General features: G+C 37.8%; 1 protein-coding gene and 1 long non-coding RNA gene across 3 annotated transcripts in view; one reads left to right on the top strand and one right to left on the bottom strand.

The window, feature by feature from the left end:
- The first annotated feature begins 1,168 nt into the window (after positions 1–1,168).
- NMUR2 (neuromedin U receptor 2) lies at positions 1,169–25,258 on the top strand. Of its 2 annotated transcripts, none has more exons than XM_072824425.1 (4): positions 1,169–2,039; positions 8,144–8,228; positions 10,734–10,859; positions 24,742–25,258. In XM_072824425.1, exons 1-4 carry the CDS (start codon positions 1,314–1,316, stop codon positions 24,807–24,809), a joined length of 1,005 nt encoding a protein of 334 aa, XP_072680526.1. In that variant the 5' UTR covers positions 1,169–1,313; the 3' UTR covers positions 24,810–25,258. The 2 variants fall into 2 exon arrangements, with proteins under 2 accessions (XP_072680526.1, XP_072680525.1); XM_072824424.1 differs by lacking the exon at positions 24,742–25,258 and adding an exon at positions 13,762–15,724.
- Positions 22,311–26,121, bottom strand: part of LOC140632436 (uncharacterized) — an 82,066-nt gene continuing 78,255 nt past the window's right edge. The window contains exon 5 of the long non-coding RNA XR_012030008.1: positions 22,311–24,909. This is a non-coding gene — a long non-coding RNA (uncharacterized lncRNA). The remainder of the gene's footprint in view (positions 24,910–26,121) is intronic.

Genomic DNA, 26,121 nt, shown 5'->3' on the forward strand with positions numbered 1-26,121 from the left:
TAGACTGAATCTGACTGAAACTCTATATCAAATCCTAGAAAAAAATTACATGATCTGGCCCCCATCAGCCACTTCAACCTAATCACTCATACTCTCCTGTCTGCTCATTAAGTCCCATCTACATTTGTCTTCTTGATGTTTCTGAAACATATCAAGATGTGACTGCCTCAGGACTTTTGCACTTGCTATTACTTTTGCTGGGAACGCACTTCCCTTAGTTCTTTTATGACTGACTTTTCATTATTCAGTTCTCAGTCCAAATAACATCTCCTAAGATAAGTTTACTTTGACAACCCCTGATAAAAGAACACCTCCAGCCTTATGTTTGTATCGTCTTGTACCCTTTTGCCTCACAACACAATTATCTGAAATCATTAATTTACTAGTTTGCTTGTATATTTTTGGAATTCCCTACTGTAAGAAAAGCTCCATGTGACAGAGATTTTTGTCTTGCTTTTTCACTGTTTCTACAAATCCTCAAACATTGCCTGGTACATAGTGAATCCTCAAGAAGTATTTGTTGAAAAAAACAGAGTGGATGAATCTACAATATACAGATAAGGAAATGAGGCTGGCAGAGTTTGAGTAACGTTCCCAATGTCTTACAGGATTTCTAGGGATATGCCTGATTCTAACCTCCACTGCCTTTTGGTACAGCAAGCCACTGCCCAAAGGCACTGAAGTGACAGAGAGTAGGCAGGGCTTTATAATGTGCAAGTGTTCTTTCAGGTTTTGGATTCTATTGTGGATGCAATCAAACCAAGAAAGGCACATTGATCATGCTCTCCCCAGAGAGCCTTGCATTTCCAATGGAACAAGATAACTTGAAAAATCTACTCATCTCTCATTTTTGTCATGCTGCGCAGGCGACAAGGATCAATGGAAATTTGTACCCTCCTACCCAAGACCCTGCAACTTTAATTTGTATTTCCACCCAGATTCCTACAATTCTGTAAAATGCACCGCTCAAAGTGCCCACAGCTTATTTAAGTTAGAGTATCATCATTTATGTGAGCTGCTTTCCCAGATTGTTTCAATTCAGAGAAATGTCCCCCCCCTCCTCTCCAGCTCCAGGCTTTCAAAGCCAGCTCTCCCAACCACGCACTCATTGGCCCACAGCCTGTGGAGGGGCGGGGCCTCTAGCTCTTCAAAAAAGGATCCGATCTGAGCAGCCCAGGCTTGCTGGAGTACTTACTCACTCTCTCCCACCCTCTTTCCCCTGAGTCTGTGCTTTCTTGCCTGCTTTCTTTTTCTTTTCTGGCTCAGCCTGGGACACACGATCATATCAGAGGAGGTTCAGGTCTTGCATTTTAATGTCAGTGATGGAAAAACACAAGAATGATTCCTGGATCCACCAGCAGGAACTGGAAGATCCATCTGAGAAATACATGAACAGCACCGAGGACTACCTGGCCTTCCTCTATGGGCCTCCCCGCAGCCAATTCTTCTTCCCAGTGACTGCAGTGTATGCACTAATTTTTGTGGTGGGGGTTATTGGCAATTTCCTGGTGTGCCTGGTGATTCTTTGGCACCAAACTATGAAGACACCCACCAACTACTACCTCTTCAGCTTGGCTGTCTCTGACCTCTTGGTCCTGCTCCTTGGGATGCCCCTGGAAGTCTATGAGATGTGGCGCAACTACCCCTTCCTATTTGGGCTCGTGGGCTGCTACTTCAAGACGGCCCTCTTCGAGACAGTGTGCTTTGCCTCCATCCTCAGTGTCACCACGGTCAGCGTGGAGCGCTACGTGGCTATCCTCCACCCATTCCGCGCCAAGCTGAAGAGCACCCGGAGGCGGGCTCTCAGGATCCTTGGCGTCGTCTGGGGCTTCTCTGTTCTCTTCTCTCTGCCCAACACCAGCATTCACGGCATCAAGGTCCACTACTTCCCCAATGGGTCCTTGGTCCCAGGCTCTGCCACCTGTGCGGTCATCAAACCCATATGGATCTACAATTTCATCATTCAGGTCACTTCTTTCCTCTTCTACATCCTCCCCATGACTGTCATCAGTGTCCTCTACTACCTCATGGGCCTCAAAGTGAGTATCCAAGCTCCCCGGCTTAGCACAGCATCCCTTCTTCTCTCACTGACTCAAACCTTAGAATTGGAGAAATTAAGAATTGAAAGGAAGAATAGAGAAAAATAGAATGAGCTTAGAGGGGAAACAAGTTAATGGGCTAGCCTCAAAATTAGGCAAATATTGACCACAACTATAAACCATTTCCTGTAAGTCACCTTCCATTATTCTTCCTCTATGCCTGTGGCCTTCACAACTTAAGGAGTTCCTACAAATGACCTAGAAATCTTACTATGATATCAATGTGCAGGCCCCTCCCCGCCCCCAGGGGGAAATTCTGATTCAGTAGGTCTGAGGTGGAACCTCATTTTAAATAGCACAAAGTGGCCACCCCTGGAGGCATTGTTCTGCATCCTATTTTCTCTTGCCTCCATCTACTGCCTGCATTGAAATTTTTCTCTAGATCAACTTGGTCAGAGCATAACATAAGCTATCTCTGCCTATCTTATACTCCAAGACAGACATACAGTTTTAAAGTCGGACTGCCCCTTATGGTTGCTTTGATCCTTTGGTTGAAATATCAGGCTGAAATGCCAAAATATGCTTGAGTGTGACCAACTTGGATTTCTCTTGATCAAGTGGAAATTGAGAGACAAGGAAGTGAACAGAGCATATAAGATAAAGTAGAAGAAAGGGGTAATAAATGATAGTTGAGATTTAGTTAAAAAACTATCACTTAGTTTGTAACATATCTAATAATTAGAAGTTCCTTTCCTGTACTAATGGTGGTAAACGGATTTTTTGTTTTTTGTTTTTTTAAGATCTAAATTAGCTGAGAGAAACTACTTTTGGTGAGGGTAGTAGTGAGCCTATATAATTCCTCTCCTGGTATATTCTACATCCCAATTCATAGGGATGAAATCTAACTGTGACATCTTTATGCCCATTTAAGGAGGCAGCTTGTGTAAGAAACAGTCTTGGGACCATTTAGACTCCCAGGTCTGAAGCTCACATAAAATACACTTTTAAGCAAGCCACATAATTCTCTCTTGGAGTTAGTTTTCACATTTATAAAATGAAAAGGTCACATTTAGATCATATCTAGGGCTCCTAATAGCTCTAACAGTCTGTGATAACTTAAAGGAGAAAAAAATCTGTGAGCAGGAGCAAAGTGAATTATAAATGAAAAGAAAACAAAGCAAACATGACATTCACATCATATACTTCAAGATGGCTCTGCCACCAGATATTCTGTGACAATTAACGTACTCCCATCTCAGGACATCTCTGAGAAAGGTGAGTGTCAGAAATGAGTGTCCCACAATGGTCCTTTTCCATATCTGCTTTGCCTAAGGTAAGTAGCACAGTCCAAGTAGTAAGAACAAATTCCAAAAACCACAGATATCTGGACATAGGAGTAAATTTAATCAGACAGAGAGGTGTGCCAGTCTCCTCTTAGAGGGGGATCCTCTAAGATGTCTCTCTACATCCAGAGACACAGGTCACCCCAGACTAGCTTGCAAAGTCTAGGATGTCCTGTGTGTATCACTGGAGGGAAAGGACTTCTACATAATTCCAAATATCATGAGGGCTATGAGAAATCTCCCCAAACTGACTAATACCTTTTGTCCAACACCAAACAATCTTTCATCTTGGGTTAATTTGAAAGAAGTATTTAACTTTGAATAGGAAACACACATCCTCTATCCCCAACCAATGACTTTGTTTCATTGTCATGAACCTATAGCTACCTTGTATCAGGAGCTAAGTGACAGCTCAGACAATGGTTTAGAAACTACCTAATTTGCTCTGTGTATAGTGCAACTTATTCCTATTCTCAGGAAGGATGAACTGTTACCCAGAGGACACCAAAGAAGGAACTATCTGCTTAGTAAATCATTGCTAGAGGAGTTTAAAGATCTGTAGACTAAGAGTCAGGAGAAATAGGCCCCAGTCTATGAGATTGGCCTCAGGGCCTTTGCACATGCTATTATAACTTTTGCTCAATCATTGCCTGAAATGTTGCTACTGTTGACCATCACATTCCCTTTTGCTTTTCTAACTCTAACTTATCCTTTAAATCCTACTTCACCCACACTTTCTCAGGGAAGCTCTCCCTGACTCTCTAGCTGCACCTGGTACTTGTGTATCTAGTCATGATTCCTGGTGATTTTCATTCATTGCATTTATGACAATTTACAATTCTATATTTGTGGGTTCCTCAATTTATTTCTCTCCAACTAGACTGTAAGCTGAATGAATGAATGAATGAATGAAGTTAAATTATTTTATTCATTGCTGGACTTCAGCTTTCCTACCTTAGAAAGCAAGAGAATTGGAAACATTATTTCAAAGAGCTTTTTGATCTAAGAGACTGAAAAGAGATTAAGCAACTCTGATGACTATTAAGTTATTGACTCCCTTGGCAAATCTAAAGTTATGATTGCCTTTGGTACTCACTGCCTTCGGAAGGCAAAAAACCTAAGACTGATGAAATCCCAGGACTAAGGAAGAAAGAAGGGAGCCCATATGCATGCTTAAAGCTGAGCATTCAGGGCTGCTTCATCATTCCAGGACGTAAGTATCCACTGAGCTGCTCTCCAAGGTTAGAATATGTTAGAGATGGAAAACAGACAACACCAGGGCAAGTTTCTTTCTATCTGAGAGGAAGTTCTTTTGGAGCTCTCAACTAGTACTTGTTGAGATTGCGTGCAGCATTAACACTTGAATTGAAGCAGATGGATTATGAATTGTAGCAGAATCCAGCCGTGCCAAACGGAGTTGCACTAATTTTTTTTTTATAATTAAACAGATTTTGTTCAGATTGTAGAAATATTTACACAAAAGCTAGGATTATATTTTGGTATTCTGAAGCTTAGTCTCCACAAATCATATAAATGAACATCTGCTGGAATGATTGTAATCATATAAACAACTGATCAGCATAATAAATCAACTTGAGTCACCTCCATTGACCTCCCCCTTACCTCTTATCTTATACAGCTAATGAGAGCAGGGTAGGAAGGCCCTGAGCTTCCTATGCAGTAATCACAATTTTTCACTCCTCTTTTTCTATCTTGACCTTTAAAATAAAAGTTCAGAGGTGGATAGAATACTTAATGGTTGAGTATCTACTTTGCTAAACATCTGAAGGGAAACAAAAGTATTCAAACATAAAGCAGTATTTGGACAAATTGTTTGGATTTTACTCTACTATATCACTTCCTTCAACTTATGTTGAAACAATGTATATGACACATAAATATTCAATTTTTCACTCTTGTCCTAGTTGTCTAGTTGTATCACTAAAACCTACAGAAGCTAAAAATTAAGCAATAATTAATACCCTTATAATTTTCTTTTCATTGCAAACTACACTGTACAGGAAGCCTATTTATAAAAGAATTATATGGACTGTTTGCTTTATGTTTGATTTAAGGAAATTGTTCCTTGAAGTAGAGAAATTACCAATGAAAATTGTTAGACCCACCCACAGAATGGACTAAGAGATCTCAATAGTTCTTTATTATTCTTAATTATGGATTTAAATCAAATATTGCAATAACTATCTTGTAATAATGAGACATTTTTTAATGATATGAAATAATTAGAATCTTTAGTAGATTTAACTGATCATGAGTTAGTAAGATTGGCAGTTTGATTTATTACTCTTACCTTAAATATCAAGGTTTTTTGTCAGTGCATCTGCCTGCTTCTTTGCTTTAATCAAGTATTGCTTATGTATGAGCAGTACCATGAGAAGGAGAATTTTTTTGGAAGGGACTCAATAATCCACATGAGTGGGCCCACAGATATAAATAAATAACCCTGTTTAATCAAAATTCAGTTTTTATTATGTCTTTTGAGTAAAAGGACAATAATCAGAATGACAGTAGTAATATATAACTTGAGTATCATATGCCAGGAACTGAGATGAATGCTCTACCTGAATTATTTTGTTTTACTATTATGTTTATAACCTCTTAGTCTTCAGTTTTCTCCCATTTATTCTTAATAACTGCACAGTATTTTTTCTTCCTTCTTTCCAAGTTCTAGATCATCTCTGAAGGGTCAAATCTCACAGGTACTTTAACCCCCCACTTTGTGAAGACACAGGTATATGTAGAGAGCACCACTATATTCAGAGACAGATGGTCAGGTTTGTTAATCATCCAAGTGGATGATTCAGGACTGGTGTGGTCCTGAGAACTACCTGATTTCCAAGAGCTTACATGTTAGAGAGACAAGATAATCTTTTGTTAAACTTTGGAGGCAACTTCCAATGAGTCCCCTTCCAAGTCTTATTTAATTTTAAATACCTTCTCTACAGTATTCCATAAAAATGCCATCCAGCCGAGGAAGCTCACTGATTCTTAGAGTAGTTTGCTGCACTGTTTCACATAATCACACCAATGTCTTTTTCATCTTGAATTAGAATATATCTCCTTATAGTTCAATAAATTGATCCTAATCTACCCAAGAGTACATAGAGTACATTGAATTTTCCTTCCACCTGATGGCCTTGATCAATAGTGTCAGAACTTTTTACATTGTTAATGAAGGAATCTCAAGTCAATCTGACAAAATATGAAGGAAAGTATAGAACTGAAAAGTCAAGAGTTAGAGCTGGCTTTTGATGAAGATTAATCCCATGAAACACACAATGTTCTCAAAGACCTAGTGTTATTTCTGTTTCTTTGTTTTTCTGTCTGTACTGTTGATTTTGACCTCAAGATCCACACTGCAGGCCATTGGTGGCTCCACGCACTTTTTTTCATGGTGGGAAGAAAAAATAGCTGTTGTATTCCAGAGTTCACATGCAGAAAACAAGAAGGGCTCCCAATGAAAGGGAAATAAAACTTCCATTTCTAGAAGTACAAGCAAGTATCAGAAATTGTGTTGGATCTAATTATCCAGTTACTGTGACTGATGGATAGTAGCTACATTATTCAAAGGCTGAACCTGGAGCTGGAGTTGTGATCATTCCCATCCGAATTAATGACTAAGAATGGAGAAGGACTAAAATCCCTAAAGGAAAATCAGGATACCATTGGTAGGAGAAAAGAATAAATGCTAATCAACTACAAATATATACTGTACTATCTTCTAGATATTTGATGGTAGTTTATCATGAGTCCTTGAAGCTTTCTTTATTTGGTTGTGTATCCTCACAAATAAAAATATGTGAATTAAAGAGAAGAAAATTCTACGACTAGGAGAATGATGCAGATCTTCAGTGCTATGCGAGTTCAGAGGAAGAAGAGGACAATGAGCTACAATAACTACCAGAGTCCTCTAGAGTACATAGGTAGGAAAAATTGCATGTACAGGTATTAATTTTTTTAATTTTTTATATACCTCTTCAAGGATAACCACATCTTACAACAGAATGAGTGTATTTTAACATATAAACTCAAAAACATATGTACTCTTCTCAGTAATATTAGTAACACAGATTTCCCTAAATTGTGCTTCTCAAGATATACTAGGTATTCCACTGAAAGGGGTTGGGTCAGGAGGGATATTGTTCAGTCAAAGCAGCACTATCTCCCTTGAGGCTGAGGTGGGAGATGTGGGGTATGGAAGGTGGGGATGGGGGTTAGGGTGATATACAAACCCCCATGAAGATGTTCATAATGTCTACAAAGCACATTAAAGCCTCTGAGAAGACCCACAATAAAGACTATAAGCTTTATGAAGCAAGAAACAATATCTGTTCTTGTTTTCTACTGCCTACTCACCCTACAGAAGAGGGATTTCATTCTAATACACATCTAATAATTATTAAATTAATGGATGGATGAAAAAGCCTAACACTTTTTTTTTACTTTAGATTTCACACTTTTCATGGAACATCTATTAATATACTACATAGCTAGCATTCTACAGAATAGCATATGATACATGGTAGCACTGCAACGTAGCCATAACCGTAATCCAGTTGAGTTAGATGACTTGGATCCAACTCCACCTCCAACTTATTGTTAAATATTTAATGGATTCTTACATATCTTTAAATCTCAGATTTTTGACTGCAAAATCAATGTTAGAGTTACAGTTCTTGGATCTTGACAGAAGGAAACAATGTTTCCCTCCCTTAGCATCTTTTTCCACTTCTCTTGTAGCTGAAGAAAGATCAGCTCCTTGGGGCAGATGAAGTGACTGCAAATATTCAAAGACCTGCCAGAAAGTCAATCACCAAAATGCTGTGTAAGTCTTCCACTTTGTTTGGGGTTTCTTTGTTTGTGAAAGCAAAAGAGTTGCATTTAGTACTGAGAAAGTGCTGCTGGGATCAGAATCAAAATTCTCCTGAAACATAACATTGAAACCTTGGTTTTCTCAATCTCCTGGGACTTGTCTGTTTTGTTTCTATTTTAGTTTTTTTTTTTTTAAACCCTCAAACAATACCCTAAATTGCATCATTGTAATATACTCTGTAAACCTCACCCTGATTTTTTGAGCATTGCTTTTCTTATCTAAAAGGAGCAGGTGAGGGGCACTTGGGTAGCTCAGTCCGTTTAGCATCTGACTCTTGGTCTCTGCTCAGGTCATGAGCCCCAAGTCAGGCTCCATGCTCAGCTTGGAATCTGCTTAAGATTCCATCTCTCCCTCTCCCTGTATCCATCTCCTGCCTCTCTTTAAAGTAAATAAGTAAATATTAAAAAATAAAATATAAAATAAGCAGGTGATTTTAACCTATTTTGTGTTATGATTTTTTTAAATATGAAAGCTGTGAACTCTCCACTCAGAATACATACAAATACACTTATACAAAACATTTTATAATCCATTATAGGGGATCATACACCTCCTAAAACCCATCCTTGGACTTTCTGGGATCTTTTAATTCTAGATTAAGAATATCTGGCCTCAAATAACTCTAAACAGTCATCCTGCCTATTTCATTTTATATAAAACAGTATACTTTTAGCATAGATAAGTTGTTTTTAAAAATCCAGGCACTGTTCTACACTCTCCCAAAAGAATGTTATAAAAATGTATGATCCTACACTAGGGTATGAGAGATATTGATGAGAAAGGCGATTTATAATAAGCTTCCCAAGTAAAAACCTAAGGTTTGGAAAAAAATAAATCCTTCAGACTAATATGCATATAAATCATTCACATAACTATGTGATGTTTTATGAACAAAAGATTTTTGAAGTCACTAAAGTGATAGCCATCTTCTTGGAAATATTTTGGCCCCAATTTGGCCCCTGATTGTTGGTATCTGACTTTCTCTGTTAAGAAGTCTCATATCTTCATTCTGTCTCTCTCCCCTTTCTCCTAGATCATAATCTGCTCTCACAAAAAGACTGTACTCACATTAAAGCCAGACTGATAGAATACTTAGTAAAGTATTTGTCTTTGGGGGTAGAGTGTTCAATTTTAATGCTAACTACATTTTAAAAATATTTATTTATGAGTGGGGCAGAAGGAGAGAGAGAATCCAGAGCAGACTCCCTGCTGAGCGATGAGGGCCTCAACCTCACAACCCTGAGATCATGACCTGAGCTGACACCAAGAGTTGGACACAACCTACTGAGCCACACAGGTTCCCCAACAGTAATTAAATTTTTAGCTAAAGTGAACTGTAGGCAGTAGTGAGCAGACTAGGAACTTTTCCTTTGAGGAGTAAACTCAGAAGAAGCTTTTAGATATTCTTGAAACTACACTACACAGGCAGACCACCTACTCTGAATATGTTTACAGCCAACAGGAAATATATGTACCATTTACTATGGAAACTTCAAATGTGCTCACAAGTTCAGAGAATTGTAAAATAAACACCCATGTACCCATCACTCAGCTTCAAACATTATCAACTCATAGCTAATCTTGTTTCATCTATATTCCTATCTGTCCCCCAGCCCCTACAAGATTGTTCTGAGGCAAATCTCAAGCATCATGTCTTGGGAAATAAAAGTACTTTACAACTTCAGAAGAGAAAGAAAAACATACATATTTATATTGGTGAAGATTAAATGCCCCAAAGAAAAACTATGGTAGCACTAATCTCTATCTTGGGAGCTAAAAATTAAAAAAAGTGGGCAATAGTGTGTTTCTATGAATCTATAATTATTTCAAAATAAAAAAGAAAAAGATATTGGAAGGAAGTCTGTACTCTAGAAAGTTATAACACATTGCCTTCCCAGTCAAAAGATGCTTATAAAGCAATATTACACTCATGATTCTTCTCTTTCTGTCTCTCCCACCCCTTACAGAATGATTGAATGCACAGAAGTTTTTAATCATTTCGAGTAATAAGATAAATTAATACATTTATACTATATACTACATAGTTTATTATCAGTCTATGACTTTAAAGAACACCAATTGCTTGAACCCACTTTATTTCTATAACCAGTTTATATGGTTCCAGCAACCTTCTTGTGATATATTTTCCATGACAGAATGTTTTCAGAACTTTGAATAGTCAATACTGTTTTAAGTGTTCCAAAGTAAATTTATACAAGAAATCATGAATAATCATAGGTAAAACTGACCCTAAATCCTATACAATTCATTCTCACATGTAAATACTCTATGTAGAGGCTCCTTAAGACATATATGGTCCATTATAATGATAGCTTAAGAAAGATGGCGGGGGTGGGGAGGGGAATACCAGAAGGAATGTATGGACTTAGAGTGGACATTGTGTACCTATCCTTACTTTGATTGTCTTTTGCTCTCTCATTCATCATCGTTTTCCAGTTGTCTTGGTCTTAGTGTTTGCTCTCTGTTGGGCCCCATTCCACATTGATCGGCTCTTCTTTAGCTTTGTGGAGGAGTGGACTGAATCTCTGGCTGCTGCATTCAATCTCATCCATGTGGTATCAGGTAAAATCTTGGCTGGTTTGGTTGCATTGCAAATGTTCAGGTAATTGCAGCTGCTTCATCTTGCTTAGAGTAGTAGGTTCTATTGGATATACTGATGATTATGGGGACCCACCATACAATAAAGAACACATTTGATTGTTACTTTATTCACATATTGATTAGATACGTTATGCGTCCAAAAGAAATATACCAAATCACTATTCTAGGTGGATGTTTTTCTGAAGACCTCAACTCTAAGCATGATGATTACAGCAGGAAAATGGTCTAAGAGGCGATTCCTTTGTTTCACTTCCAATGATCACATGATTGAATTGGTTCTTATTAATTAAACATCCGGGCTTAATCCCTGAAATCTCATATTATCTCCAGCAAGCGTTAGATCTTCATGAAAGCCAACTAAAAGTTATTCATAAGGCATCAAGATCTGCTTTTAGGCTACTTTAATGATGCTTGTGAAGAATACCATGAAATTTGGTGGAAAGGTCATTAAGTCAGAGGACCTGGATTTGCATCTCCCTCATATCATTACTATTCTGAGTGATCTGAAGAATGTGGCTTCCTTCATGTCAAGTTTTCCCAATTATAAAATGGCAATAATGCCTGTTCTATACTAACCATTGGCTAAGGTAAGAAGTAAATAAAATAATAGCTTTTTAAGCTACACAATGCTACATATCTTTCTATAATTGTCACAAGGATATTGCCATCATCATTTTACAGCTGAAAGAACAGTTCCACAAAAAAAAAAAAACTCAATTGCCCAAAGTCACTTGGCTGGCAAATGGTAAAAAACAGCATTCCAACCCAAGTCACCCAACTTCAAGTTCAGGGTTCTTTACTCTGAAATGGAATAGAGAATGGTTGCCCACATCCCTCTTTCTCAGCTGGTGTGACTGTTAGACTTCGATGCAGACCACCTTGTCCAGCTACCTTAGCTCTTGAGATTATCAAAGACATCACCAGAGAAGAGAAAGAAGGACGACCTGCATGTGTTAAGCTTCAGGAGTGCATAAAGCAAAAACTACTGTTCATAGGCATATTGAATGCCATGTATATTATCTGTTTCCAATCACCCTCTCTTTTGTACTCAGCAGGCCATGTAAACAGTTTACACCCGGACATTAGTATTTTCTTCCCTGTAAAATTAATTATTAATTAATTATTAACCTCAAAAATATTTACAGCTCTTAGCTTAACTTTGTGATTAAGCTGAGAAAAGTGGAAGTGATAAAACAAATTGTAAAATATCACAAGATCACATGAGACTTGACCAGTTGACTCTACATCTTGAGATGTATCAAGACAACCATTTTAAGATTTTTAAACTACAGCATTTATATTAACATTTTCCTGTTAAAATTTCTCTCTCTTCCCCACATTGCCAACCAGATGAAGTCTAAATGTCTTAAATGCTACAAAATTTTTTAAAAACCCCAAAATTGCCTTTTCATCCTCAAGTTATATTTTTCCATTCATAAACCATACACTTGTCAAATGGGTTAATTAGAGTGCTGCACTTTTTGCATTAATCCTGCATGATAATAACCATTCCTACTTTTGCGCATTTGCTCAGGCTATACCTTCTACCTGTAGTATTCTCTCCTTTCCTCTCCAACTATCTCCTGCCCGCTTCAGGATCTGGCTAGTGTTCAATCACCTAATTAAATCCTTCATGATTATTATAGTCCTTGTGTTTATGCTATTATGTGAATTTCCATAGGGTGACAGTTAGTATCATATGTTTCGCTCTTAATAGATACAGTTTGGTATTGTTCTTTTGTTAACTACTAAATTTAGGCATAGATTTTTCCTCTATAATACTATTCCATGTTCTTGAGAACGAAGTCTAAATCTACTATCTACCAATGTGCCTCAAAGCTTCTGGCACAAAATAAGAATTTATTGAATGAATTAACAGTCTATAGCAATATTCTTCTCTTGTATTCCTCCCTGCCCAATTCTGTGCATAGGGCATATGGCACTCTGTATGTCCTGAACTATGTAAATGAGGACAACAATGAATGTTGTTAACAGTACCTATCACTTGTTTTATATTCTTAGCCATTCTCAGTCCCTCTGTGATAGCATCTCAACTTTATCCTCACAGTAATTCAGAGAGGTAGGTTGGGATGGTATGTTGCAGAGAAAAGAATTGAAGTGCCAGTTCCCTCTGTCACAGAACAAGCAAGGGACAAGATCAGAAACTAAGTCTTCTGATTCTCAACCTTAGGCCCATCTTGGGCCTTGGGGAAATAAAACAGGATATAGTAATAAAAGAAGTGTGTATAAAACAAGGAAATGGCAGTGTGCAAGGCATTTGGTGGAGAAAACGAATGGCAAAATACAATTATTTAATGAAGTTGGAAGGTGGGAAGAGCCATCAAGGGGAAAGGCCAGGTAGGAAAAGGGCCCTGGGGAATATTTTATTGAAGAGATAGTTAGCATTATAAGAAATCTCAGCAGAGACTATGCCTTAACTGATTTGCTATTCCTCCATCACTTGCAGTTTCAAATTATAGATTTAAGCAAAGCTCCAATGAGATAAAAACAATCTCTCTTTCCTCTGATACTTAAGCATCTCTCATTAATGCTATGAGAGCATGTTCTTTAATTAAACAAGTGGGGATCAAAGGAAATTGCCAAGCATCTCAGAGAGATCCCATGCCAGCCTAAATTTTTCTGAGACTCTTTAATCTTTCTGTGTTTGATTCCTAAATACACAGGTGGTAGATCTGTTCAGAGCATTTTGTATTCTCAATTAGAGTCTTGTATATATTATTACTTCCAAAAGAGGCAGTCTCAGGGATTCGAGGCCCTTGTTAAATATTTATACTTCTCTCTATCATACCTCTCACTCAGTTTCTCCTCAGTGTGTCTCTTTTTTTAATCTCCTGTGTTCCAGGTGTCTTCTTCTACCTGAGCTCAGCCGTCAACCCCATTATCTATAACCTACTCTCTCGCCGCTTCCGGGCAGCATTCAGGAATGTGATCTCTCCTTCTTGCAAACAGGGGCACTCCCAGCACCACCCACAGGGGCCACCTGCCCAGCGGAACATCTTCCTGACAGAATGTCACCTTGTGGAGCTGACTGAAGATGCAGGTCCCCAGTTCCCTTGTCAGTTGTCCATCAGCAGCTCTCCCCTCCCCACAACACTCTGTAGTGGAGAGGCACCATAAAAGGAATGCTCAAAGAGTTAACATTCCTCTATGCCACCATCCCATAGGGAGGGACACCCTTAATTTATGCCTCCTTATAGGATAGAAGGGAGGTGAAATGAGTCTTAGAATTTATATACCCATTTCTATTTTGTGTGGGTTTTTTTTAAAACAAATCGCTACTAAATCTGGATCTGAAACCCAGAACTGGGTTAACTGCCTCATGCCCCTTTACTTGTTCATGGAAAGAAAAAATAATCATGACCTATAAAATATGACACCTGTACTTTGAGTAATTTTCACTTTTGGAAATCATTTATCCTGAGTCATTCACACTCTGAGTTAGGCTGTAACTCTCACAACCAGTGGCCCCTGTGTGACATAAAAAGGAGCCATGTAGATGCTTATACTACTTTACATAATTTGAGGTATCCATGTCAATGTTCTTCCACAGAAAACTATTTACCCTATTGCCTCATATTTTGTCATTATAATGTGATTCATTAAAGTTTTGAAGCCTTACTTGAAGAGTCCTCCTGATAATATGGGGATGCTTTATAGAACTATTATTCCCACCTTTCTGATCCCCAAGTCATTCTCAGTCATCCCTTACCAAAAATGGGATCAGATACAAGTTCTACTTAGACAAGAATGGGAAGAGGGAGAAGGTTATGTGTGGAAGGTCAATAGAGACAAACTATTCCAAGCATGTGAACTTAATTGCTCTCATAGTTTGGTCTAGACATGCATTCCTAAAGTCTTAATAAACAGAGGTATCTGGAGGAAAAAACTATGTTGGGAAAAAACCTAAGCTAAATAGCAACTACTGGTCTCAAACCCATGACTTTCACTTACTTAATCCTTCATTATCTATATACCAGTCTTCACACGTATAAGAAAAATCAACTTTCCAGACTCATCTTCTACTACAGCATCACATGGAATATATATTCTATTCAAAATGGGTTACTTGCTCTTCTAATGAAAATGTGCCCCAGTTATCTCAGCTGTACATATTTGATTAGAAAATGCCCTCTTCATCTCCAGGCCCCATCTGTTGCTCTCCTACCCATGCTTCAATCGATCTCAGTGTGGTACCTCCATAAAACCCTGCTTGACTTATTCAAATAGATGTGGTATCTGACCTGTCAGTCTCTCTCTTAAGCTTTTTCTCACTCCGCTTTGTATTTCAGAGATTTATATACTTGTTTTGTCAGAATGTAAATTTGTCAAAGGCATGAAGTATCTTGTATTCATTTTTCCTGTTGCTGGAATCCTGGCAATATATCTGTCACAATGGTAGATGTTCAATAAATATGTGGTAAGTGAGTTGACTTCACATTCCAATGTGCTGAGCCAAAGAACAGCTCCAAATGGAACTGCAGTAAGAGCCAAAAGACTAAGGTTGTGTTTCTGATAGGGATATTTGACTTTCAGTTGGCTGTTTAGCCAGTTGTGATTATAATAGCATGTCTGCAGTGCCTGTGGTACAAGAAAGCTCTTCCCAATCCCAGATACTTACTGATGCTAAAACTACAAGTTCCAGTTTTTAGTCTCTGAATTTTCCCTAAATTGAATGAGCCATCCTATTGATAAATGGGGATATTGGTCCCTGACATCATTATTTCCTAACCGAACAATCATATTCAAGGTGATTCAATGTATGTATTTTTAAATCTCTTTGCTAATTATAAGCCAACTTGAATGAATTAGAGTCCTCCAGTGATGGTTTATGTTGGTGAGCAGAATCCTTGAGTCATTTGAAGATCATGTTGAAAGGACTCAACAAAATAAAACCTCAGAAATGGAGGAGAAATTAATTTCCTTCTCACCTTTTAGAAGCATGCTCAAATTAAGATCTAATAAGGTCACCTGCCTTAACATCAACTCCCAGTGACCACAACTAAATATGCTGCTATTGTAGGTGAATGCATAGAAAAAGAACACTAAAATTGAAGCTAGTAATTTTGCTGTTTGATTATAATTTTGATCTGTTTTCTCTTTATTTACCTTTTTTCTCTCAAAAATGTATATAAGAATTATTTGCTCATTAATTATTTCTTTGATAAATCACTTAGTACCCATAGGTTATGTGCATTATGCCAGGTTATGAATTTTCTGGCCTTGAGAGTTTACATTTTGTAGAAGAAATTATTTGTGTATGTATGTGTGTGTGTGTATGTGTGTGAAGTGTGCTACAAAATACAAATACAAGTGCTATAGTACTATATAAAAAAAGGTGTTGTTCAAGTCAAGGGCAATAGATTTAATTAAGCCTAGCATTTAAGAAGGGGAAAAGGAGTTAAGTGTTGATATTTTGTCTATATACATATTCATATACACATGCATATATACACATATAGGAAACATATTTCAAAATGAAAATTGAAATGTCACAAGTCTAAGAGCTGATGTAATGGTTCACATACAATTAGTAGAACAAAGAGAAAAATAAAAACTAAATTGCTCAATGCTGCTCAATAGCTGACTTCATCATCTCCTTGTGAATTCCTTGTGATCTCTGCATTTTGGAATAATGACAGAAGAGGCCAGTAAACATGATTAATAACATATTGGTAATTTAACTCTTGCAATTAAACAGTGACTTTTAAGGTCTCTGGTATTTCATGAATTTAGTGAACTGAAGACATTCAGAATGTTGTTTGCCAAATTAATTGTCTAGTCCATAAAGACAGCCAAGATTCTTTTTTTTTTTAAGATTTTGTTTATTTATTCATAGAGACACAGAGAGAGAGAGAGAGAGAGAGAGAGGCAGAGACACAGGCAGAGACACAGGCAGAGACACAGGCAGAAGTGAGAAGCAGGCCCCCCACAGGAACCTGACGTGGGACTCCATCCCAGGTCTCCAGGATCACACCCCAGGTTGCAGGCGGCGCTAAACGGCCGCGCCACTGGGGCTGCCCGACAGCCAAGATCCTTAATCTGAGACTCATGAACATGTGTCAGGAAGTCCAAGAATCTCCTGAAATTGTGTTCGTAACTCTTAGTGTGTACTTTTTTGTCAAGAAAGCTTATAGTTTTGATTAGCTTCTCAAAGTAGTCTATGACTTAAATTATTATAATTACTATTGTAAAGTATCCTTAACAGTCTAACATAAAGATGCTGTCTTAATGGATGAGTTATAGTTGGATGAAGGCATTGCAGGAGAATTTAAAAGTATCATTATTCCAACATAAGAGTCTGGTGTTTTTTTGTTAAAGATTTTATTTATTTACTCATGAGAGACACAGGGAGAAACAGAGACAAAGGCAGAGGGAGAAGCAGGCTCCATGCAGGGAGTCCGATATGGGACTTGATACCAGGACTCCAGGATCATGCCCTGGGCTGAAGGCAGATGCTCAACCGCTGAGCCACCCAGGGATCCCAAGAATCTAGCATTTATAAGTATTAGTGGCTCAGTGTTGTGCTGATGCTGGCTCAGACTGGCCTCCAAAAGTTTATTTTTACATATTTAGGAATTTTGAGAGCCTGGTGTTATATGATTGGTAACCTGAAATCGGCCACAGTGGGAATATTTATACCACCAGAAGTTGGCAAATATTTTACATCAGGGTTCTTCTCACCACCCCCCCTCCAGAGCCATCTTATCAGCACACCACTAACCATCAATACACTGGCAATCTGCCATCTTTCTATAATATACATGATTGATTTGTAGAATAGATGCCCAATAACACCATTATAATTACAGAGCACTTAAAGTTGTGGTTAACTCGTTGGAAAAAATAGTAGTCAATGAACCAGATTTTGTTTTTTGTTTTTTGTTTTACAGAAAATAAAAAAAGAATTTTATTTTTTAAATTATTTTTTACATATTTTTTAATTGGAGTTCAATTTGCCAACATATAGCATAACACCCAGTGTTCATCCCATCAAGTGCCCCCCTCAGTGCCCATCACCCAGTCATCCCCACCCCCTGCCCACCTCCCTTTCCACCACCTCTTTGAACCAGATTTTAACCCTGAGGTATGAGATAATGCTAATTATGACATGAAAGCCTCATCAGCATTTTATAATTAACCTAGAATGGAATAATTATTCTTGGATGCTCTCCATTAATATCAATGTAGAAAATAGTAACAGCTCTACATGTTATCTTCCCTATACATCTGTTTTTAAATATCCCACAGGATTCATTGTAAAAAGATGCAAAATTTAAATTTCCACATTCTCTCTACTTGGCTGGAGACCTCTTTTTTTTTTTTTTAAGAGAGAAAGCACACGCTCATGAGTGAGCGAGCCTGTGTGAGCTGGTGGGGAGGGGGGAAGGGAGAGGGTGAGAGAAAGAATCTTAAGCAGGCTCCACCCCAGTGCAGAGCCCTATGTGGGGGTTGATCTCATGACCCTGAGATTATGATCTGAACTGAAATCAAGAGTTGGATACGATTAAGTATCCAACAGGCACCCAGCCTCATTTTTTTTAAATTCGTAGAAGTGTACCATTATAAACATTATAAGGAGTATTGAGGTTGTACTAACTTACACAAGTCAAACAGGTCTGAACAATCTATTCCTTCCCTTTTTTCATCCCCTTTAAATCATTAAATCACATTTGAACTCTACATTAGACATATGTATATGTTATACTTTGGAAACATTTTCTAGGTAATGTCAATGTTTGGAAATTTTAATCTATACATGGTCTAGAAATTGTTGCATGCACCTAAATAATACCATTGCCAATGACATATATATATTGTGAAAAATATACTGTGAATGTAGTAGGCTAGAATGGTTAGACTGAACTGATAAACAAAATACTATTTAGAAAAGGAAGCAGGGACACCTGGGCGGCTCAATTGGTTAAGCATCTGCCTTCAGCTTGGGTCATGATCCCAGGGTCCTGGGATTGAGCCCTGCATCAGGCTCCCTGCTCAGTGGAGAGCCTGCTTCTCCCTTTCCCTCTACTGATTCCCCTACTTGTACTCTCTTTCTCTGTGTGTGTGTCAATAAAATAAAATAAAATAAAATAAAATAAAATAAAATAAAATAAAATATTTTTTAAAAGGCAATTCATTATTTTCAAAGAAAAAAATAATGTTTGTTAAGAAGCCTATGTTAATGCATAGGTAAGAATGATTTGTAAGTATTTTGAAATTATGTCTTAAACAGGCTTGAGTAAAGCTTGTTTATTTGAATATTATACCAACAGAAGGAATATCTTATAAAATTCCATGCTTCCTTTTGTAAATGTTAAATATTTTAATATTGATCCTAACTTTATTACCAATTTTTTCTACCAAAACAGTAGAAACTGTTTTACCTCATAATATTCATGTGCATGATTATCTCACCAAGTTCTCTCAGCTTCACTAAGAGGGAGTTACATCCCCCAGCTCCACTACTGACAAATTAAAACTTGTCCTCTCTTACACTTGGGAAAATAGATAAGCATGCACAAAGTCTAAGTGAGACACACAACAGTATTTACATCTTAATCGTATACCTGCAGGTGAGCTGGGGCACCTCCACTCCATGCAGCCTGGGGCACTCACAAGAAACACAATTGCCCTCTGCAGTATGTGCTTTCCATGCTAAAAGCAAGTCACATGGACAATCCCAATGCCAGGGGGCATGGAAGAATACTCCACTCACCATCCATGGCCTGACTAAGGGTGAGATGTAGGACACTACCAAAGGTAATGAAGTATTGAGGCTAAAGACACACATCTAGTGAATGGTACAGTGAGTTTAAACCCAGAACTATTTGACTCCAAAGTCTGAGTTCCGCCATTTTACTACATAGATTCTACATGGGACCCTATCTCATTGGCATCACTAAAAAAGCCTTTCAGTTTAATGTTATGCCCAAATATTACCTCTTTACTTATTTTCCACTAAATCATTAATATAGATTGGAAACCCAACACTGTACTCAAGAAAAAGACTCTTGGGCAGCCCGGGTGGCTCAGTGGTTTGGCGCCTGCCTTCAGCCCAGGGAGTGATCCTGGAGACGCAGGATTGAGTCCCACATCAGGCTCCCTGCATGGAGCCTGCTTCTCCCTCTGCCTGTGTCTGTGCCTCTCTCTCTCTCTCTCTCTCTCTCTCTCTCTCTCTCTGTCTCTCTCATGAATAAATAAAGAAAATCTTAAAAAAAAAAAAAAAAAAAGAACACTTGAGCCAGATACTTGGGTTCAAGTACGGGCTATAACAAGATTAACTGTGTAACCTTGGACAGGTTACCTAATCTCTCTGTAATTTAATTTTGCCATCCATGTAAGAGACATAATGGCTGTATCTATCTATATCACAGTAGTTATATGAGGATTAAATAAGTGAATATACTATTTGTAACATGCTAGGACAGTGCCAGACACCTAAGGAGCACTGTGATAAGTGTTTGTGGGAAAATAATAAATGGGAATGGAGGCATTTATTGCTTCCTGGAGATATATTTTTTGATACCATTTCACTTTGCTTACAGTTTTTAGAGAATGTTACTCTCTCTGGCAGCATTCAAATGTAAAATGATTTAACTGAGTTCTGTATCAGGAACTGTGTCAGGTATTTTTTGCAGTCATTTCCACCAGATAAAAAAGCTGCCCAAGATGCCATCATGAACTGGTAGGATTTCATTAATAATGAAAGCATGAATGTGTATTAAAGATTGTTTCTCTGTTACATCAAAGATTAATCAATATTATGTTAGGGAAGTCAGCAAAACCACAAGGCTCCCAGGCTGCTAGGGACAAGCATATATATTAATTGTTTTAAAAGGCCTTTGGCATGTCTTCATCTGGGGAATTAAAGGTCTGATTTTTGGCTCTCAGAATTAGAAGACAGAAGGCTAAGGATCCAAGTAATGTGATCGTTCCAGCATAGACACCAAGCTCAGAGAGGAATAACAGGGAGACAAGGAGATAAGCCTCAGGGGTGCTAATGGTTACATTATCTCCAGTATATGGAGAAACGAATGTTTAGCTGTATCTTGTACCTGAACCTCAATATCAAATTTAGATCATATATGGCTATCTATTAAACACTTATATGTGGCAGATCATGGGCCATGTGCTTGACATTTGTATCAAGTAAAGCTTGTAACAATCACCATATGACAAATGAGATAATGGAATCTTGAAGAGATAACTGGATTGCTATTTATACAAGTAAATAAGTAAAAGAACTAGGGACCAAGACAGGAAGTTTGACCTGTAACCTGTTCTTAATTGCTCCATATGCTATATATTCTCCATTCTCCCTTCCCAGTAGATACTATATATATATATATATATCTATATCAAGTGGCAGACATTGATCTAAATCTAAAAACACAGACAATGAATAGCAAATATGTCCTTATTCTCAATCTGTTGAATCCTGGGGTATTCAAATTTGCCAACTAAAAAGAAATTTATATTCATTCTTTCATTATCTATTATCTATTCTTAACTCTGGCCCTGATGTGCAGCCTATTTTGAATGCCTATGTAACTTACAAAATTTATAGAAATTTAGAAAATGAAGAAGACTTCAAGATCACCTAGCCCAATGTACCTTTCAGCTATCAATATTTATTAAGATTTTTCTAGCTATTATACTACAAATTTTACATTTATCATCTGATTTAACCTTCCAAAGAACTTCCCAAGAGATGGGCACTATTATAATCCTCATTCCAAGAAGAAAAATACAGAAACAGGGAAGTTAAGTAACTTGCCCAAGGTCACAGAGCTAATATATGTTGAAGATGAGGTTTAACGTGCTTTTAAGTTTAGACCTCCAACTCTTAGCTACAAATCTATACCACTAGCCTAAAGCACAAAGTTGTTTTTTCCAATATAAAACAATAAGTGGCAGGGTCAGTATTTGGACTGATTTCTCTTGACTCTCATATTGCTTCCTGTATCTAACTACATTTGAATGAATGGAGAGAACTGACAATCTGGATAACTCAGAAAATGAAATATAATCTAAAAACAGCATAATTCTTAAACATACAATATGGTCTTTGGGCTTTACCAAAGAGGATTTCATCACTAGGTTTATATTGACATAATTAAGTATAAAATTAATTTATATTCCCTTCATATGGACCAATTCTTGACAGGAAGGTGTAGCTTTAAAACATACCTAGGTTGGGGCACCTGAGTGGCTCAGTCAGTTAAGCATCCGACTCTTGATTTTTAGTTCAGGTCACGATCTCAGGGTGATGAGATCAAGCCCCACATGGTGCTCCACATTCAGGGCAGAGTCTGCTTGAGATTCTCTCCCTCTGCCCTTCCCTCCACTTGCGAACGATCTCTAAAATAAACAAATAAAATATTTTTAAAAATACCTAGGTAACTTGTACATGGTCATCCTGAGTAGAAAAAAAAAATAAAATCGCAGTTTGACTCCAATTGAAGAAATGTCTAAGAATCTAGTCTTAATCTGTCCCCTGTGATTTTTATTTACTGGAGATGTCATTGCATTGCAGTATAAAATAAAACAAAAATTGCCCCAGACACTAGTCAAAAATGGCAAGGAAGACTTTACTCAAGACTCTTGTAATAAGGGATAGACTACTGCAATAGTAGAGATAGATTGAACTCAACTCGAATATAACAGGACCCAGTAGGGATTTATGGCCAGTGACCAGGGTGAGGGAGGGATGCAAAATTACTGAGAGGAAACTGGTTAGGTATCAAGAGTGGGGTAGGGGAAGCAGAGCTTGATTAGATAAGGGGCAGAGGAAAATAACTTGATTGGATGTCATTGGGAAGAAGGATGCTCTTAAACTGACTTGGCAGGATGCTCTGCTAAAACTGAACTCAAACAGGTCAAAGATGGGGGCCAAGAAAGGCACTCTCACAAAGAAGGCTTGAAGAGCTTTAATAAAGTTTGGTCAAGGAGAGACTCCTTGTCAATGGTGCTTGGGAGTTGAGGATGGCAGTAGGAGGAAGCTGTGACAAATAGAAATTTCTTAAGTGTTACAATGGAACATATAATGCAATATATTTCTTATATGGAAATATATTTCCGTAATTTCCAGTCCAGGGGTTGAAAATGCTTAGAAAAGTTGTGACTTGTCTGACTTGTCTGACTTGTCTGAAATTCTCCCTTCCATCCTCTTTTCAAGTCTTCCCCAGAAGTCTTCCCCTGACCATCTTTTCTCTTATTCTAAATTCCCCAGGACTTGTATTAGTCAGGATTCTCCAAAGAAATAGAACCAGTAAAATTCACACACACACACACACACACACACACACACACCCATGTACATGCACACATACATAGGTTGAAAAAGACAGAGATTTAACATAAAGAATTGCTCATTTTATTATGAAAACTGAGACTAAGGATCTATGGTAAGCGGGCTGGTAGTACAGTTCCAGTCTGAGTCTGAAGGCCTGAGAACAAAGAGAGGCAAGGCAATGGCATAATTTCCAGCCCAAGGGCTGCCCAGTGGCCCAGCTCAATCACTCAAGTAGGCAAAATTCCCTCTTAACTCACCCTTTTTTGGTCTATTCAGATCTTCAATTGATTAGATGAGGCCAACTCACATCAGAGAGGGCAATCTGATTAATCAGTCTGCTCACCCAAATAGATCCAAATGTTAATCTCACCCAGAAATATGCTCATAGACATACCCAAAATAATGTCTGACCAAACGTTTGGGCACTGCATGGGCCGGTCAAGTTGACACATAAAATTAGCTATCACAGGACTCATGAATACTTCCACACAATCACTTCTGTGGCTTCTGGAAATTTTTCTCTAGCAGTTTCATTTTCTCTGTAGAATAAGTATGATTCGTGCTTCACATGAATAGTGTCCTACCCTCCCCCCACCCTCCCTTTTACACAGTCACCAGAAATATTATTCTCTAGGTCTTAAATTTCTACCTCAAAAGAGCACTTTTCTTTTAAATTACAAATGCTTGTAAGTTATTAACACCTGTAGATTTATTAATTTATATATTTTTTCCTTAAGAAGAGAAACCAAGGTGTTTCAGAAGAGGAAATAATTTTTGTATGTTAGATAAACTATAGCTCTGCTTAGATCTGTGGTCCTCAAAGTCAGAGACATTTTTTATTGCCACAAATACGGAGCTATTCCTGCCATCTAGTGAGTAGAGGCCAGGGGTGATGTTGAACATCCTAAAATGTCTAAGAGAGTTTCCCTGCCAACAACAAAGAATTCTCAGATCCAAAATGTCAATAGTGCTGAGGTTGAGAAACTCTTGTCTAAAGAAAAGAGAGCTGGACCCCCTTAGAACAGAATTTGATTATCTGCTACGAAAGAATATCCAAACTAGAAGATATCTTAAAAAGTATAATCAAATGGACTCTCTTTTTTGACAAGGAAACTATGAATCAGGATTTAAAAGCCTGAGGTGCCACAACTGGGCAGCACATGGGAAGGACGAGAACCATGTCTACTGACACCAGGTGCAAGACAGATTCTGGTTACTCCAATCATAAAATAGAAATCTTATTAACTACTGAATGCTGTTGAGTCAATTTTCAAAAGAGAAATAATTTTAAATGTGATAGCTACATCTGTGTTAGGCAACCTATAAAATGGACCCCTACAATGATACCTACTTTTGATACTCGTTCTATGTATCCCCCTTCCCTTGGGTGTGAGCTTGTCTTTACTGACTTGCTTCTAACAAATAGAATATGACAGAAATGACTGGATGTCACTTCCAAGAATAGGTTACAAAAAGACTGGTTTCTCTGCTGGTTTCTCTCCTATGCTCTTCTTCTTCCTCCCTCTTTAGATAGCTTTCTCTGGAGAAGCCAGCTGCCAGTGAGTTTTGAAGCAGATCTTATCCCAGTCAAGCCTTGAAGGGACTGCAAGCCTGTGGACACCCTGATTGCAGCCTCATGAGAAATCCTGAGCCAGGGGTATCCAGCTGAGCTGTGCCCAGATTCTTGACCCGCAGAAACTAGGAGGTAATAAAGATGCATTATTTTAATCCACTACGTTTTACAGTAAATTGTTACATTACTGTTATTACAGTAAAAATATGGAAATCTTGAAATTGTTTAAGAGCAGGAGAATAATTCAAGTGTTAGCATATCCTTATAATTCAGGAATTTTCAAACCATCTTGGGACTATCTTACTGAAATGAATTGAACTGAATTGAACATAATGAAACCACCATTATAGAATTAACTCAAATGACATTCAGCCCTGGGCATATTTGTTGCTGATAAAACCATTTTAATCTGTATGTTTTTAACTCTCGGGTATTACAGGAAAAAAAGGAAATAAAATCTGTGTTTGCTCATAATTCCTATTGTGTATGTTTATACAGTAGAAGACACAGTCACAAAATAAAAGATACAGAACAACATCTAGTTGGTACTGTTTTCACGGTCGAATGGATTTGCAGAGGAAATACTGAAGACTCCCTAGAGATACTGAAAAAATACTTTACTACCCCCAAGTGGACACATACATTATTTTTACAGAAATAAAATATAAAATGTCCATGCTTTCCAACAACAACAAAAATGGCATGCGATGATTATACATAAGACTCAGGATCCCAAAGCTAACGAGGACTTTAAAAGTTACAACTTTACAGTTTAAAACCCTAGAATGATGAGATATTTGAAATCCCTCGACAACATATCTTACACTTGTACATTTTAGTTATATAAGTTTGCTGCCTGCCTAGACAGCACATTATCTTTGCAGACAGCTCCATTTTTGTTGTTCTAGTAAATCTTCATTTCTCTTGTAAATAGTGTGCAAACCAAGCAAGCTCTCATGTTGTCTGCACTATTCATAATGTTCTTAATAATTTCCAGAAAAGGAGATGCTATAACTTTCCAGAAAGTAGGGCAGCCCTGGTGGCTCAATGGTTTAGTGCTGCCTGCAGCCCAGGGTGTGATCCTGGAGTCTCGGGATCGGGTCTTGCGTGGGGCTCCCTGCATAGAGCCTGCTTCTCCTCTGCCTGTGTCTCTGCCTTTCAATCTCTCTGTCTCTAATGAATAAATAAATATAACTTTCCAGAAAGTATATTCAAAGACCCAGAGAACTGAATTTTGGGCTTTCTAAGGTCTGACCCTAAAAACTCCTGTTTTTACGAAAATGACACAACTGTTCCTAACATATAGAGAACCCCTATAGTCTTTAAGACTTTCAAAT

Source organism: Canis lupus, chromosome 4 (genome assembly GCF_048164855.1).
Source record: "Canis lupus baileyi chromosome 4, mCanLup2.hap1, whole genome shotgun sequence".
NCBI classification, from domain to species: Eukaryota; Metazoa; Chordata; class Mammalia; order Carnivora; family Canidae; genus Canis; species Canis lupus.